General features: G+C 38.0%; 2 protein-coding genes across 2 annotated transcripts in view; one reads left to right on the top strand and one right to left on the bottom strand.

Annotated features, from left to right (window-relative positions):
* DYTN (dystrotelin) overlaps nucleotides 1–5118 on the top strand; it is a 50693-nt gene extending 45575 nt beyond the window's left edge. Inside the window, exon 12 of the mRNA XM_060151336.1 lies at nucleotides 5015–5118. Within this exon, the coding sequence (XP_060007319.1) occupies nucleotides 5015–5118 (104 nt within the window). The remainder of the gene's footprint in view (nucleotides 1–5014) is intronic.
* A 2938-nt stretch (nucleotides 5119–8056) lies between these two features.
* FAM237A (family with sequence similarity 237 member A) lies at nucleotides 8057–12376 on the bottom strand. Its single transcript, XM_060151337.1, has 2 exons — nucleotides 11965–12376; nucleotides 8057–8196 (listed from the first exon to the last, which is right to left on the bottom strand). Exons 1-2 carry the CDS (start codon nucleotides 12374–12376, stop codon nucleotides 8057–8059), a joined length of 552 nt encoding a protein of 183 aa, XP_060007320.1.
* Nucleotides 12377–17609: the final 5233 nt, after the last annotated feature.

Here is a 17609-nt window from a genome sequence, read left to right on the forward strand (position 1 = left end):
TGTGCCTGATTCTTGGGTCAACACAAGATTCCACCCACTTATTTCCATCTAAACATCAGTGGGGTCATGATAAGTATTCAAAGCAAAGTCAATATCCACTTGACCTTTTTAGGAAAATTTCACATAAAAATTTGACTTTTATTTTAGAAACTATTTTAGGATTTCACATATTCATCTCATTTTTATTTTTTGTTTCTCCAATTGAGTTTTTGAAAGCTGTTGATTTTTAAAATATTGTATTGGGTCAGCCCTCACAAATGTAACAGGCTATATTGTACATTTCAGATTCCTAATAGACTAGGTCTACTACACGTATTTGGGAGACAATATCCCAGCACTGCATGCAGTTTGATACCTAAAAGATCCATGCATATTTTAAGTAACTTTATCAAGGTCTATACATATAAATGTATCTGTATCTATATATACACCCATCATTATATCATTTAAAGGGAAATCATGAAAAGGCAAAGTTTATTTTTAAATTCAGATAATGCAATAATGTATAAAGATGCAGTTAGCATTATCCAATCTTGTAGATAATATAAAAAATATATTCTCAAAAAATTTACCTCTGCTTCCATTTACAATTTAAATAGAACCATTGAGATGTTTCTGTAGGTAGCATGCATTATTATACAAAAGTGCTTATGATATTAGCAGGGAAGTGCATCTTTCCCTTTTTGTTATTATACTGCATTGTATACTTTGTGATAATTCAGTGAGTACTAATTGACAAGATTTAAATTTATAGTTATTTCTTTTATATCAGTTTTATTTCTTTGAGGCTTTTAAGCATAGGATCTATGTTAATCTTCATGGCTAATATCTACATTTATTAAACATTGCCATTCTTCACTCAAATATTTCTTACTAAGTTTGTATCCCTATTCAATCAGGTATTGAATATGATTCTGTTTGTAAACTCTACTTAGCCACTGGCAATATGGATTATAAAAATACACCCCATAACTTATGCATGCTTATCAAAATCACGGCAAACGTAATCAGAGACAGAAATGTGATAACCACATATATGAAGATGTGGAAAGGCAAACAAACTAAATTAAGGTATTGGTCATTTTTGTTTTATTTCTATCTCTGTTACAGATGCATCAGATAACAGCAGGAAGTTTCTAATCATTTTACTGCCCCTGTTTTTTATTTTTTAATTTGAGAATTGTTGGAAAAATTAGAAAGATCTAATATTTGTAATATACTAAGATTTGCTCAGACTGTCAACCTATTCACCCAGTGTGTGATTATCCTAGTAGCTGACTAGTTTTCTGAATTGGAGCTTTGCTAAGGAGTCAACACATTTTGGAAATTAAGATGAACTTTATATGACTTAAGACTTAATAAGACGAAAATGGCAAAGCATGATGGTCAGTTTGGGGGCAGTTGCTGACATTAACTGAATAGAGTCTTTCAATATCAAGATCTAGGATAATAGGATCTCAGGAGACCCTGAGAGCTTAATGGAAAAGAGAAAGTGTGTAGAAGGGGTTCCCCAAACCTCTTTAAATTCCACATGTTGGACTGAAAATCAGTAGCAAACGTTTTGTTCAAATTTGCAGTAAAGGAATTAGATTTGAAAGAACATCTAACACTACTTGCTTCTGTGGTGACAAAAAAAAAAAACTTAATGCTCTAGTCTTACTTTCTCATTAAATTATTTTCTTTCCCTTTCTGAGTGAAATTTCCTACTTATATCTCTGAAATTCTTTCCCCAGCTTCTCTTCCATCCCTCTTTGCCATCCGTTTACCACAGTAGGTTTCAAGGATGAGAAGGGAAGGTGAGGGAGTGATGATGGGATTAGCAGGGCATGGTTGAGGGTGGGGATGTGGAAGAATTATTCCTGTTCCTTTCTTCCCCACCTGCAACCATCATCTAAACTATTATTTTAAATAATCAGAAGATAAAGTTTGGAATTTAGCAGGTATAGAAAAAGAAAGAGCAGTGCTTTAGCAACCACAGGTAAGAGAAGTTCAACACTGGATCTTTATCTCACCTATTTAGAAGGTAGACTTCTCAAATGCTGCCTGGGAATCCTAAGGATATATACTGAACGCTTAGTGAATCTTTCTCTCTCTGATATATATATGCACATATATATACACTCACATATATATATGAAAAAGTAGAAGTAATTTTTCTTGATGGGAAAAGATACACAAGAGTTCCAGCATTAAGCTCCATGAAGGTAGAAAAAAATGTCTAGTTGGTTCATCCTTCATTCACTCATTCATTCAACAAATAGTCATCAAGATTTAATTATGTGCCAAGAGCTGTGCTTGCCGTTGGGCATTCATTTTGAAAGGGGTAAATTTATGTTTTTAAAACACTTTGTCATTGTGTAGAAAGTGGCTTGGAGAAGGACAGGTGGTGGCGGCTTGGACTTGGTAGATTGTCATACACTTATTGCTATAAGGAAAGCTGGGAAAGCTGAGATGGAGGGAGGTCAGCAAATCAAGAATTCTGTTTTGAACACATTAAGTGTGAATTGCTTGGAGACATCCAGATGGAAATAGCAGAATGACAGTCAACATGTACAATCTGGAGCTCCAGGTCTTAGTCCAGAGTAGATATTCAATACATATTGGTTTGCTTCATTAATTATTATTGTAAGGAAGACATGGGCTCAGTATTTCAATTGCCAGAAGAGTAATCATAGAGCAGTTAATCTAATACTTTTAAACCTCTATACCCATCATTCTGATAGCCTTCTCTCACATCCCAAATTCATTCAGAGACCAGATAGATTGTTAACTACATTCAAGTGAATTATTCTCCGATCGTGATTTCCTCTGGACTGTTGATTTCACAGGTTTGTCTATCTAACATCTCACTAGGCCTCTGACTATATGCTATATTAATTCAGTCCCTATATGTATGGAATTCCAAGTTTATGCCAAGCAACATGCTTGGTGTTAGGTGCATATCTTTGGCTAGTTTTAACATTTCAAGGGACTAGAGCTTAAAAATAAAACAACCAAACAAGAAAAAAAGAACAGATATATGAAATGAATTATTGCTTCTCTATTTCTTTATTATATTTAAAGTTTTTATAACTATGGGCTAAGGAATAGAATATCCTAAAATAAGTTTGCCTCTGGACAAAGTTTTTTTTTCAGGCAATAAAATATTATTTATTCAAGGTCCTTGTAGCTCTGGGGCAGTGTTAGAGAATGGACATTAAAACGACATGAACCCTCTCTTATGTTCAACAGAAAACAGCACAGATGGAGCCATAATAAATCATGTAACTAAAGTGTATAACAAACTATTATACAAACAATACTATACAGCATGCTCATTGTAGAATTAAAATGCCTAAGTGCACATGTTTTTCAAAAATGAATTTATCATCATGTCCTTCACTCCCGGCCACCTGTTTCTCAGAGGTAAAAAATGTTGGCAGTTTAGTGAGTTTTTCCTTCAGACTTTTTTCTTTGCATATATGTGTCTTTACTTTCTCAACATAAGTTAGGTTGTGCTTGTTTTGCTTTTTCCACTTGACAAAATATCTTAGACATTGGGCAGTGTGATTTTTTTAAGTGCTGCATAATATCCCAGGGTATAAATATACCATAATTTATTTATTGGTGTGTAATTCAGTTGCTCCCAATTTTTTATTATCATAAGAATGTTTTGGTGCGTATTCTTATAGCATATATCTTTGTACTCATATGTAAATATCTCTCTAGGATCAATTCTTAGAAATGGAAATTTTAGCTTAAAAATTATGCGTATCCAACTTTTGGTTAATAACTGCCAAATTGTAGAGCTTTCTACAACACAATTCCTATTACAATAGGTCATAGGGGACCACTCAAACCATTAATCAGTAACTATAGAGCAGAGGTCTCAGAGCATCTTCCCTAGGCCAGCAGCATCCGTATCACCTGGGAACTTATGAGAAGCACAATTTCTTGGGCCCCATCCCTGATGTATTATGGTAGTCAGAGTTCTCCAGAGCAACCGAACAAACAAGATGTATATATAGATATAGAATGAGATTCATTTTAAGGAATTGGCCCACATAATTATGGAGGCTAGCAAGTCTAAAGATCAGTAGTCAGCAAGCTGGAGGCCCAGAGGAGCCAATGTGTAGTTCCAATGCAAAAGCAGGCAGGCTCGAGCCTTAGAAAGAGCTGATATTTCCTTTTGAGTCCAAAGGCAGAAGAAAACATGTCTCGCCTGGAATACAGTAAGGCAGAAGGAATTCTCTTACTCAGACTTTTTGTTCTATTCAAGCCTTCAGTTGATTGGACAAGGTCCATCCCATTAGGGAGGGCAATCTGCTTTTACTCTGTCTACCAATTCAAAGGTTAACCTCATCCAGAAACACCTTCACAGATACACCAAGAATAATGTTTAAACAAATATCTGGACACCACAGTCTAATCAAATTGACACATCAAATTAACCATCATGTATTCTGAATCAGAACTCTGAGGGTGGGACCTAGCAATGTATTTTAACACTGTCCAGATGATTTTAACATACACCAGAGTCTGAAAACCACTGCTCTAGACTGGGCTTTCTGGCTACTCAGATTCGTGCTTGAAGTTATGGGAAAATGCTCTTTAAAAACCCACAACTTGGGCTTCCCTGGTGGCGCAGTGGTTGAGAGTCCGCCTGCCGATGCAGGGGACACAGGTTCGTGCCCCGGTCCGGGAGGATCCCACGTGCTGCCGAGCGGCTGGGCCCGTGAGCCATGGCCGCTAGGCCTGTGCGTCCGGAGCCTGTGCTCTGCAGCAGGAGAGGCCACAACAGTGAGAGGCCCGCGTACCGCAAAAAAAAAAAAGAACCCACAACTTGGTTGAATTAGTAATTGATCATGGTAAATGATACCCATCTCATTTGCAAGCTAGCTTAGAGAAAGGGCATTGCCATCAGGAACTGCAGAGAGATGGATTTTATTTCTTCTCTGTGCTAGAGCTTTATTAAGATCAGCTTGAGAACCTACAGGTGCTTTCTCTGAAGGACTTTCCTGTTTGTTGTTTTCAGACCTGCAATCTTCAGTAAATATGGACCTGTATTGTGGAGCTGAGCGAGTATGCAGGGCCTTCTCTGCCCTTGTTGATCAGATCACTTTGCCCAACTTGAAGTGAAAAAGAGTCCAGACTTGTGGTGATGACGAAACGTGTTTTCAAAATCTGTACTAAAAGAACTAAATCTTCTACCTCTTTCTCAATAGTCTGGCATGAAGCATGAAGAAAATTTTATTTTTTAATGTCTCTACACATGTGTCTTTGTTCTTCAGAGTAAAGCCTTGGGAATGAGGAGTGATAGAGGAAAATGGAAAGAAGGAGCCAAGTCAAATCCAGATGTGCTGCATTTCCAATAGAGGCCCTTTCTTTGAATACATTGGTAGTAATATTCAAGTGTGTGATCTACAGGAATTCATGCAACTATCTTCTTAAATATCTGAATTACCGAATTGATGACCTAATATTCTATCTAGATGCTCCTGCTGGAGAATAGGCTTGGCAAAGAACTAAATACACACACACACACACACACACATATGTGCATATCAGACACACATTTGAGTGCATGCAGATCTGGTGAGATCTGAATGAACTCTGTGGATTGTATCAATGTCAATCTTCTGGTTGTGTTATTGTACTATAGTTATGCAAGATGTTACTATGAAGGGAAACTGGATGAAGGGTATACAGGATGTCTCTGTATTATCTCTTACAATGCATATGAATCAGCAATTATCTCAAAATAAATTTATTTTAAAAACATGAATGTTTCTCACTAAACCCCCACATTCATTGAATTTGGCCAAAGTACTTGTGTGTCTCCATCCTCTGTATGTATGACTAGGGTATAGATGCTTAATAATGTCCAAAGTAGTAGCTAACATTTTTTGACTGTGAGAGCACTTAGCTTCTAAGCACCATGTATGTATTAATACTAATTTAAACCTCACCACAAACCTGGTAAGTAGATATCTCTTTTTATGAGACAATTGAGGCACAAAGAGGGTCAGTAACTTGTCCAAAGTCGTTTGGTCACTACTTGACAAAGTTGAGATTCGAACCCAGCTCTTAAGCCTGTATTCTAACCACTGCTTACACTTTCTCTAAATAAATATTGTTATGGTTCCATTGTTTCACCTGTTTTCTTGATGTGCAGTCCATATTACATTCAGAGAGGCTCTGGGCTCTTATTTATATGATCCATAACTTCTAGTAATGTTTCCAGAGTGAAATAATGTCCAACTGGGTAGGATTAAGACTAGGTTACACCTGTTCAGTCTCATCCTAATCTTTTTGAATTTGTTTTTCAGCCTATCATGAATTTTTTATTTTGGTTTTGTTGTTCAACATATTCACTCTCCTTCTTACTTCATTCCAGCTTGTTCCTTACAAGTTTGTTAAGTATGCCCCAGAGCACTGGTCAGCAAACTACAGCCCATAGGCCAAATCTGCCCACTGCCAGTTTTGTGCAGGCTGTGAAATTATTACATGTAAAAAATAATAATTGAAAAAATCAGATGAGGAGTAATATTTTGTAACAGTTGAAAATGACATGGAGTCAAATTTCAGTGTCCGCGAGCAAAGTTTTAAAATTGGAACACCGCCGTGCTCATGTATTTACATATTATCTACAGCTGCTTTAATTCTACAAAGACAGAACTGATTAGTTGCGCCAGAGACTGGATGGCCCACAAAGCATCAGAAAAAATTGGCAGCCCCCGTTGTGTAGTACCAAGGTGTGGGAGGAGCAAGGGGCAGGCATCTCTTCAGCGATTTATAAGAGGTAATGAGTTTACATAATAGTTTTTAAGAACATGATGCAAGACATTAGAGAAAGTAGTACAGAAGCAAAACCATGAGCCTCTGTAGAAATGGTAGTCAAAGAGTGGCAGCTTTTAATGTACTTATTCTTCTAATCAAGTTAACGCTGAGGCTGGACCCCCTCCCCAGTTCCTTCCCCAGACTTGCTTCCCCTATTGTTAAGATTTGGCTAATCTTCAGATGCATCTGTGTCTTCTAATAAGAACCCTTTGGATAAGATTTTTCACTTAAGGAGGGCCATAAACCTTCAGTGAAAACACTTACTGAGGCTTCCTTTGGACCTGGGAAAAGCAAGTGAAATGCTAACATATCTGAAATTCAAACTGGTTGTCAACCATCAATTATAATAGAATGATTGGAGAGATGAGCATAATTAGAGATAAAAATAGCATTGTGTCTGGAACTCAAATATATTTGTTAATTGGACTTCTTTGCTATGAACCTCATTCAAGCCTGGTCATTTTGAGAGCAAATATTTTTATGGGTTCTTTTCTCATAATGCTGTTCGTTTGACTTTTACTTTTCTTTTCAATGTAAAGTGTAACCAGTTATAATCTTAATATTTAATCCAATAGAAAATATGCTAACTGAGAAAAAATTTATACCTACTGCTATTTTATTAGAGTTTGGATTATCATTAATGGTCACATTAAATATTGAAATAAAAAAACTCCAATAACATTACTTGGGGTCGAGAGCTTTTATTCATTTTGTTTCTATTAGAAGAATGCTTTATTCACCAGTTTCGTGTTTGTTTTTTGCTTCACTCAGTTCAAAATATTCAAAAATATTCTTTCAAACAAAATTCAAGTAACTACCACCAATAACTGGTAATTAATAAATATAGTCTCTTATTGGCCTGTGCATAAACAATCCAGTGGTTAATATTTCAAAGTCATGCAGTGTATTCAAGTTAAATGTGTGGCACTCTAGTTTATTAACAATGTCAAGCATCCCAAAACAATGATCAAGATGACTACAAAGAATCTGAGTAGCACGATCCCCTACTCATCTTTGGAAGCTGTTTTAACTGTTTCAGACAGTGGGATGATCTGGCAGTAATGTCACCATTTGAAGGAACATGCTAGCAGCCTAAAAGAATGAAACTAAGTACTCAGAGAATGTGGCTTAAGCATCTCTGGATGCTCCCACCCTTTCAAGTAAATAAACGATCAGTAGTCAAGAAAAATATATATATATTTAAATTCCAAGATGTGCATTAGCTCTGAGGTTCGATTTATTTTCTCTTTATTTCCAGGCTACTGGTCACTTTTCCAATGAACTTAGACCCACTCCTATGTACATGCATGTTTATCAAGCCTTCAATCAACTCTTTCTTCTTTAGGGAAGGGATTCTTGGTTGCTGAGGATATACACCTGAAAGTAGAGAAAAGCAACTCGTCATTAGGTCACCAAATTATTTTCAGGCTAATTAAGTATCAATGACTTGGTTTTTAAAAGAATGTTTGCTGTTTCTGCCACTCGGCTATTAATATTCTGTATAGATTTTTTGCAGAGGTGTATTTGAAATTTTTATTTATGCAAAACTTTGTGTCCTATGAAATTTAATTATATAATATGAATTAAGTAGATTATAATAAATACATTTCCTATTTGATTAATATGTATTAAAATATATTTTTCTGACTAAAAAAGTAAAAAATTGTCATCATATCATTTTAATATAAAAATATAAAGAAAAATGTTTAAACCACCCATAATATAATCTTCCAGAGAGAACCATAGTTTTACACATACATACTTTATACCATAATTTAGTTTACCATTACCCTATTATGGGACATTTAGATTATTTCCAATTTTCTGTTGCTATAAATAATATTGCAGTGAAGAGCCTTATACTGCAAAGTTGGTTACAGCTCTGAATGATTCTTTAGAATAGATTTCTAGATTGGTAATTTCTGAATATGTTGCTTACAAAATTTCTCAGAGTGAGTAAAGTAGAAAATCAAGCATTTGTGAATCTAACTTATATTTCTGAAGCATTGTTTTCTCTTCTGCTTAATGTTTAAAAAATAAGCATTATGAACATTTGCCGGCTAGTTATACACTGACTGCAAACATCATCAAATTATAAATCTAAATTTTAACTTTCACGTCACGGAGGAAAGCAAAGACTCACAATTTTTCTAGACCGTCCAAACTGCCAGGTTCAGGCAGGTAAGTTTTTCTGTTCCTCTCAGGGGCAGAGCAAGATTTGTTGAAGGAAGAGATCATCATTTTTGACACAAACAAGGATATACTTCAAAATCCTTTCATTTGTATTAAAGTCTTTACTAACCCTTGTGTTAACCTCAACTCTGTTATTTTCTATCTGGGAGATATTATCAGCCTACTCTTTTCCTAAATCAATTTCTCTCTCTCTCTCTCTCTCTCTCTGCCTTCACAGAATCCATCATTTAGTAGTGAAGCCTGGGTATATCCTCTTCAGCCTTCTGACCATTTTGGCACTCAGTTGTTAGCTTGTATCTTTCTAGACAAAATAACAATGCTCTTTTGAGTCTTCTCAAACGATGATATCTTTGGCCCTCAGAATTTTTGGAATTCTCATTTCTGGATCACCTCTGTTTCTGCTTATTAAAGTTATAAACCACCACAATGTCTAGGTCATCACTCAGCTCGATAAGCTCTCCTTGGAGTAAGGCTCTTCCAGATTCTTTCTGTAGTTAAATCCACGCTTTTCATACATTTATTGTTTATAGAATCACAGAACTTCAGAACACAGAATGTGAAGAGACTTTAAGGGCCTTCTAATTCTTCCCATATCCCTCGTTTTCAGATGAAGAAACTGAGAGCTAAATAAGTCAATTAACTTGCCCAAGGTTACGTAGCTATTTGATATCTCTTGTTTACATAGTTGCTGACTCAATATTAACAAATATATTAACATACAAAGTTATATAGGAGTTTTGTGTTTTTAATAAGGCGTGATTCATTGCAACATTTCTCAGGTGAATTTAAACTATTTAACTTGAAGACATCAAAACACTTATTTTAGTGTTTCTCTTCTGCTCTGATGATGTGATTTCCCTGAGAACTATGGAGACAAACACCTGTTCACCCTCACCCCCATCCCAACCTAGTAGAATATTAATTCCCCAGGGACAAAAGAAAAAATTAGTGAAGAATCTGTGCAGGTACATCCAGAGCCCATTTGAGCCACTAGAGATTTAATCGAGCCTCTTGAGATGATATCTCGATGTTCCTGAAACTAACTTTCAGACAGGGTGTCTTCTTGACCCAAGACCCTCTTTGACTGATTATACAATACAAATGGAAAGTCTTATTTCCTGGTCTGCAACAATTATGTCAAACATTAAAATAACTTCAATAAAGTGAAATATTTACCCCTAATATTTGCAAAGCAACTCCTAGTAAAGTTTGCAGACCAGCTGGGTCAATAGCAACTCTGTAGCAAGATGAAGGAAGTGACTTCCAAAGCTGAAGACAAATCTACTTTTTTTTTTGAAAAAAGAATATAGAAATGCCATGTTGAAGTATGCTCAGAAAATTACATGTAGTCTCAGACTATTATAGTAGCCTGTTGCAAGCAAGCAAACTGAAAGCTGTTTTTGAGATTATATATATATGTAATTTTAATATACAATTAAATTATATAATTTAATTAATTATACTATATAATTATAGATAATTATTTTCCTGTTAAGTTGAACACAAACATTATTTTCATTTATTCTATAGATACTTAAAGTGCAAAGTGAGTGCAAAATACAAAACAAGAAATAGTGGTAGTAATTTGAGTACCACTGTTAAGTAGAGTAAGAATGGAAAAAAAAAAAAAAGAATGGAAAAAAGAGCCTACAGTGCTGATGAAGAAAATATACAGTCCTTACTGATGCTGATGCCTGGGAAGCCTCTGTTCAAAATATTTTTAAAATATTGGTAACCAACATTTAAAGATAATCATTTTGTATTTCTGCTTTAGTAGCTAAACTGCTAAAAGAATATTTCCTCTAAAAAATGAAATTGGTTTAAGTGACAATAACACTTGCCAAATTAATAAATTTATCTATAAATAATTGCAGTGGATTATCTGGCTTTATGGATCAGCTAATAATATTTTTTGTTACTGAGGTTAAAACAAACCAGATATTTAAAGGTTCTACAATATCTTGGGAAAAGATTGATCTATAACTATTACTGTTAATTGCTATTTTAATAGATGTTTTACAGGAACATATAACAGTTCTCACAATCAAATGTACAATTGCAAAAATTATTTATGCTTCAGTTTTCCACTAGTGCATAAATAGTTACTACCACCCAAACAGCCCTTGCTGCAAGCTTTAGAAGCACATTGGTTGAAACAACACCAAAAAAGGAACACAAACAGTATGAATAAGGCTGTTATTCTCAGCTTACAGTGATTTATTCACCCTCCTTCTAATTCTATAAAGGATATTCTAGTGCCCCTGGAGAAGACTGCATTTGAATACCATATTTACTTCAGTGAAAAATCTCTAAATTTGTAGGAAGTTCCAGATTTCTAAAAATTAATTACTCAGCTTGCTGGAAGTTAATTACTTATTTGCAATTTGTTCCAGAAAACAAGGAAGAGTGAATTTGCAAGCCAGCTGATTTTTCTACCATTTATCCATCAGCTAAGTAAGTACATCTCAAGGAGTCCTTCCCATTTACATGAAAGCAATTAGTTTTTGTTTCTGTTTTTGTTTTTCTATTTAAAAGGGGCAAGAGCCTTCCCCAGGCTTATATTCAAATCTTCCCAATTCCATAGCAAGTGAACACAGGTTATGACTACCAATGTTCAGCCTTACTGAAAAAAGTAATATTAATTTGGGGGCATCCCTTTATACCTTGATATTGTATTTTAGGGATCATGTCTCTTCCTACTTGTCTTTCTGATTCTTCTTTGCTGCTGTTGAAGTATGAAGATGAGGACAATATGTTGATAAAAACAGCTACTGCAAATTACAAAAGGAAGTGCTATTTATCTTCCTATCACTTGCATACTCTTTGGGCTCACCCCTGAGGAGGCTATGTGTGGCAATGGATTGCCCTAAAGCCACTTCCCTCTTCCTCACAATTCAGCACATTCACACTTGATTGATCCTTTCAAAAGACATGGGACCTGGGGTTGACCACCTTTTTTTCTCCCTGCGTGCTGTGGAGGCACTGCTGAGATCTTCTCTTCCTCTCCAGCCAATTGCCTCCTTCCTAAGCCATGGTTTCTGGAGAGGACACAGTCCACATAGATGTCCCAGAAGAGTTGGGCCAGATCCCAAAACAATGCCCCATGCTGCAAGTTCTCAGATGACTTCAGGTAGATCATAAAATCCCAGAAACCTGAAACAGTGTTGGAAATTTGAGGCTTCCACATTTCTAGGAGGAGTACCGAGGAAGATTCCCAGCACTGAGGATCAGCTTGGTTAAGAGCCAGCAGATCTGTCTGGCTGTGACAGAAGAAAGGAGACACACAGCATATTCCCACAATGAGCAGGGAGCAGGTGAGACTCAAGTGGCGGTAGATCCCTCCTCTGTTCCCAGGATTGGCCATGGCCTTGAAACTGTGCAAGATGGAAATATTTCATATGAGTTCCTGCTTGTGCTCCACTCAGTAAAGAAAATAATTATGCCTTTAAGAACCTTGGTGCCAGCAAAGGAAACATACCATCATCTCTGGGAAAAGTCTTAACCTACCTCCCATCTCACAAGCCCCATTCTATCTAAAATGATGCACTGTCAAGCCAGGTAGTACAAAACAAAGATGCTTAGATTAAGAAAGATTTATTCCTAAGATGTGCTCTTTTGTAAGATAAATAAGCAAACTTGTTTTTCCCTAGTACAGAGAAATATAGTTTAAAAGAGTATTAAGTGAAATTTTTCCATCTTGCTACATGGCTTTTATTATTCTATAATTGCATAATTTAGCCTAGCTATCCTAAACCAGGACTCCCATGCAATTAAGAATTTGAACATATTTTACCCTTGGATGCTTTCCTATTATGGTTCCTTTTATTATTAAAAAAAGGCATAAGAAATGTAAAATGTTATAAATAAAAATAAACACAAGATAGTGTGATAAACGTATGGGAACCAAGGTATAGTCAACCCATTAGAGTAGAATTAATAAACATTTTACAAACACCTGAAATGTTCTGCAATTCTGACACAATTTTCATAAAGATGATCTTTTCTCATTTTTCTCATCTTGCTATAAATCTCAAGAATTTTAACAAAAATTATTTGCCTCTCATTCAGCTTTTCCGGCTTTCACAGCTGGTTACAATAAAACCAAGACATCCATATACACTTTGAAATTATTATGTTACACTTCAGACAAGTCCAATGAGAAATGATGTACTTAAAATAATAATAAACCGGGCTTCCCTGGTGGCACAGTGGTTGAGAATCCGCCTGCCAATGCAGGGGACGCGGGTTCGTGCCCCGGTCCGGGAAGATCCCACATGCCGCGGAGCTGCTGGGCCCGTGAGCCATGGCCGCTGAGCCTGCGCCTCCGGAGCCTGTGCTCCGCAACGGGAGAGACCACAGCAGTGAGAGACCCGCGTACCGCAAAAAAAAAAATAATAAAATCAAACCAATTTTTTTCCCAGGAAAAAAGGTTAACCTGAATCTTCACAAATGTATATGATATACAAGATGTATATTAAACTTAAACAACTCTAGTGTAAAGAAAAAGCAGGAGGGCATATACAGATGACTTTCAGTTTTATATTTCCAAATCTTTTAGATGTTAGTATCATGAAGGCAAGCATGGCACAGCTCATGGGAATTCTCATGAGAATATGTCTATATTGGAAACATTTCATGATAACACCATGAGATGGAATCTTTCTCTTCTGTACAGCAGCAAAACATATTGAGTCTCCCTTAAACCGGTATTTCAGAAATTGTCTTTGAACAGGCACATTCCTGAAGAGGCATGTTGAGATACAAAATTATTCAAAAATATTTCTTCTATATTTCAGATTATTTACACAGGATACCTACCTGAACAAAATCAAATTTAATATGTCCTCTTCTGAACTAAAATATCAAAGTCGAGGGGCCGCAAAAGTTTTTTCTTAGGGGACAAGTCGAAGCTGTCAGTGCTAAGTTTATTAGAAGAGCAGGGGCGGGATACTGTCCAGGGTGCTGAAGTTGGCGAGTCCGGGACTCGCTGCCTGCTCGCGCCGCAGCGCTCACATTGGCTCCGTCAGGATCCCTCCCCTTCCGAGAGTCTTCCCCAAGCCTGGAAGTTCCTCAGCCCTGGGATCCTGCGTGTGTCCTGCCACAAGCCCCGCGCTGTGCTCCCTACGTCTCGATCCCGCACCTGGTTCCACCACCTCTCCCTCCTCATGGCGGAGCTGCCTGGGACACCCTGTGTCCTTCGTGCCCCATTAGCCTCCTTACTCCGAGGCTTGACTCCCAGGTCACAGAAGCGAGCCCCTCCGCACTTACCTGCGCAGCCCTTTCTGGATTCCTTGGAGTGCGTGGAGAGAAAATGTCCAGACTGCTCCCTGAGCAAGCGGCGGTCCCCACCTTCAGCGTCCTGAAGGTTACGGTGCCTCTTCTTAAGCAGTGGGAGTGCTCGGCGCCTCTTCAAGTCTACGTCAAAACGCCGGGAACGGCCGCCACCTCTCGCCCCCAAGTCCATCTCCTGCACCCTCCTCTTCCCTCCCTCCCCTGAAGATTTCGTTTCAGAAAACAAGGAGGCTTAGCCGCACACACCTCATTGACACTGACCCCTACCTCCCCCTCCACCAGCGGAACTGAGCCTTTTGTGTGGTTGGCTTCCCGGTCCTACGTTGGGAGGCGTGACACTGCTGGCGGGAACTGGAAAGTTGGGGCCCAGTCCCTCGCCCTTCAAGGAGCAAGTGGGGCTCCCTAGATCTTTACTCTCCAGACGTTCCTTGTTTGAGAGTAAAGTGATAGCAGGGAAGACTCAGGACTCCTAGGGTCGGAGAATGCACGTGGGTGCCCTCACAGCGGTCAGTAAGGAAATTAAGGTGCATCCCAGTGACATCCTCGGTGTGAATTTCTCCTGCCTGCCTGTGGTCCAGTGCTCCGAAAAGAAACACACCCTTGAGGCAAGAACGCAGGTAGGGACAAGGCACCACTGGAAGCTCCCCTTGACTGGGGACAGGAGACCCCATTGTCTCCAGGCTCTGTGGCTTGGATCACCCCAGGAGCCCGAGCTGCTGCTAGTATTGCTTTAGTCAGCCCACTGCTCAAGATTTCACAGAGGGGTTCCTGCTTTCCAAGAAGAGGAGACGTCCGGGATTCTCTTTGGTTCTCAACTCAAAGCTAGTTAATATCCTAGTCAGTCCGGTCACCTTTTAGGGGCTCTGCTGAGAATTAGGGCCCACCCTAACTGAAATACACCCAGACCAAGAGCCTGAGGCAAAGGTCTTACCTTTGCCACGGTTTCCAGGTTTTGTCCCCTCACCTCAAAACCCTGAAGCATCCTGAAAACCACTGGTAGTCTCCACTAACCGAAGGCTCAGTAGTATCCATGGTTACCTTCCAGAGGGGCACAGGGAGGAACCCAGGCTTATAGCAAGGTTTACCAAAGACACGAGGAACATTCCCTCTACCCAAGTGGTAGGAAGAGATCTCAAGAGGATTCCTAGGGTTTCTGGGCTTTTTCTCTTCCTCTGAAATCAGTTTCTCAATCTGTGAACTGAACATACTAATGTCTGCTTCTATTTATCTTCTGAGGAAGTGGGAAAAGATCATAAATGAGGGCTTCAACTTGCTTCCTGAACTTCAAGGAGCTCTCAGCTTCTTGGAAAAGATAATTACAGAAGCATAGTGTGTGAGCACAAGGGATAGAGATTGGTGTGGGAGAACCCTGAGAAAGAAAAAGGGGAAGGAGGGGGCAGAGACAGTGTGTTTGAGGAGGTGACTGGTGACCTTCTTGAAGAAAAAGTTATACAGTTTTCCCGGAGCCATGGTGCGGGGGTGGGGGAGTGGCGGATGGTCTCCTTCAGGCAGGGAAGTTAGCATGATCAAAGGCAGGGAGGGAGCAGTCCTGTGCTTCTGGGGAAAAACGTCAAGTGGTAGGAAGAAGGGAAGTCAAGGGAAGGAGTGCAGAGAGAGAAAGGAGAACAGGGGTAAAGATGTGGGGATTTAATTCTGGTTTTAGACATGATGAAAGTTACACTACCCTTGAAAATATTGGTATATAAATGTGCAGTGCTTACTTTATTTTCAAGTGCCTGTGTGTCAGGCACTGTTCTAGATGCTGTGCACACAGAAGGAATAAAACAAATTCCCTGTACTCGTGGAGCTTATACTGTAGTGGGGGTAGGAGAAGAAAATTTATATTTTAATTTAAAAATTATATATGGATAATGATTTGTGTTTCTAGTTTCTGGGTTAAATGATGAGTTTACAGCTGTGTATCAAAAACAAACACACAACTAGTTAATTAAATAAACAAATAGTGTGATGAGTCAATAATGAGTGTTTATAATTCTGAAGCCTGAGGAAAAGTATATGTGTAATGTGTCAGTTATGGTAAGAAAAAAACAAAGGATCACCAAGAAAAAGTAAAGTGGGACTTGGAAAGGATAATGGGGGAAGAGATTTTTATATGGAATATTGAGAATTCCTTCCTGAGGAAGAGATATTTAAGTAAAGATTTATTAATATGAAAGAGTGAGTCGTGCATATGTATGTGAGAGAATGCTCCAGGTAGAGCATAGGGGAAGCATAATTGCCTGGGAACATACATGGTGTGATAAGAGTGTTTTCTGGGTATTGTGGTAGGAGATAAGGTCAGAAAGGTGGTCAGAAATCCACTCTGGTTGCTCAGTAGAACACAGACTAGAGGGGAGCAAAGGCAGAGGCAGGGAGTCCAGTTAGGAGCTCCTGTAATAATCCAGATGAGATGTAATAGTGGCTTAGATAAGGGTAGTAGCAGTACAGTTGGTGAAAGTGATCAGATTCTGAATATATTTTGATGGTAGAAAGGACAGGATTTATTGATAGACTGGATGTATTGTGCAAGAAAAAGAGAAAAATTCAAGATTACTTCAAGTTTTGGGGGCTAGGCAAATGGAGGTTTGGAACTATGAGCTGAGAGAGGAAAAATGGTTTGAGGAATAGGTTTGGGAAAGGGAACTCAAGAATATGCTTTTCTACAAGAATATATTGTACAGTGTAGAGAATATAGCCAATATTTTATAACTTCAAACAGACTAAAATAGATAAAATTTTGAATCACCGTGTTGTACACCTGAAACTAATAAAAAAAAGAATTTGCTTTTCAACACGTTAAGTTTGAGATACCTGACATCCAAATGGAGAAGCTGAATAGTCAAGGAAGAAGAGGGAACTAAAGATAAACACACACATAGCGCTCAAGAAAGAAGTCTAAATTCAGGATTTTGTCAACCTGTGGGCAATAGTACAAAACCTCATAGGAAAGTATGTAAAGTGGGTACAATAGTAACCTAAGGATAGAATCTGGGAAATGTCAATATCTAAATGATTAAAAAGTAGAGTTAAGAGGAACCAGGAGAATGTGGTGCCTTGGAAACCAATGAGATAAAGATTTTCACAGAGGGAAGAAATAAACCACCGCACACAGATTCAGAAAAGGGAGTCCATAAAATGAAGACGAAGAATTTTCCATTGGCTCTAAAAAATAGTACGTCACCAAATTTCTTATTAAGAACAATTTTTACTGAGTGTTGGGGGAGAAATGGTGAGCTGAGGCAGAAATGGAAAGCAAGGAAATGCAGACAGCCCCTGAGAAACACTTTCTATGAAGTTTAGAAAAG

This window comes from Lagenorhynchus albirostris, chromosome 6, assembly GCF_949774975.1.
Source record: "Lagenorhynchus albirostris chromosome 6, mLagAlb1.1, whole genome shotgun sequence".
Classification (NCBI taxonomy): domain Eukaryota; kingdom Metazoa; phylum Chordata; class Mammalia; order Artiodactyla; family Delphinidae; genus Lagenorhynchus; species Lagenorhynchus albirostris.

Bases quoted from the DNA above. Each gene is read 5' to 3' on its own strand.
- FAM237A (XM_060151337.1), bottom strand. From the start codon at position 12,376: ATGGCCAATCCTGGGAACAGAGGAGGGATCTACCGCCACTTGAGTCTC. The intron at 8,197-11,964 runs GTGGTCAACCCC...CTCTACTTTCAG, and splicing joins GCACGCAGGGAGAAAAAAAG to GTGTATATCCTCAGCAACCA.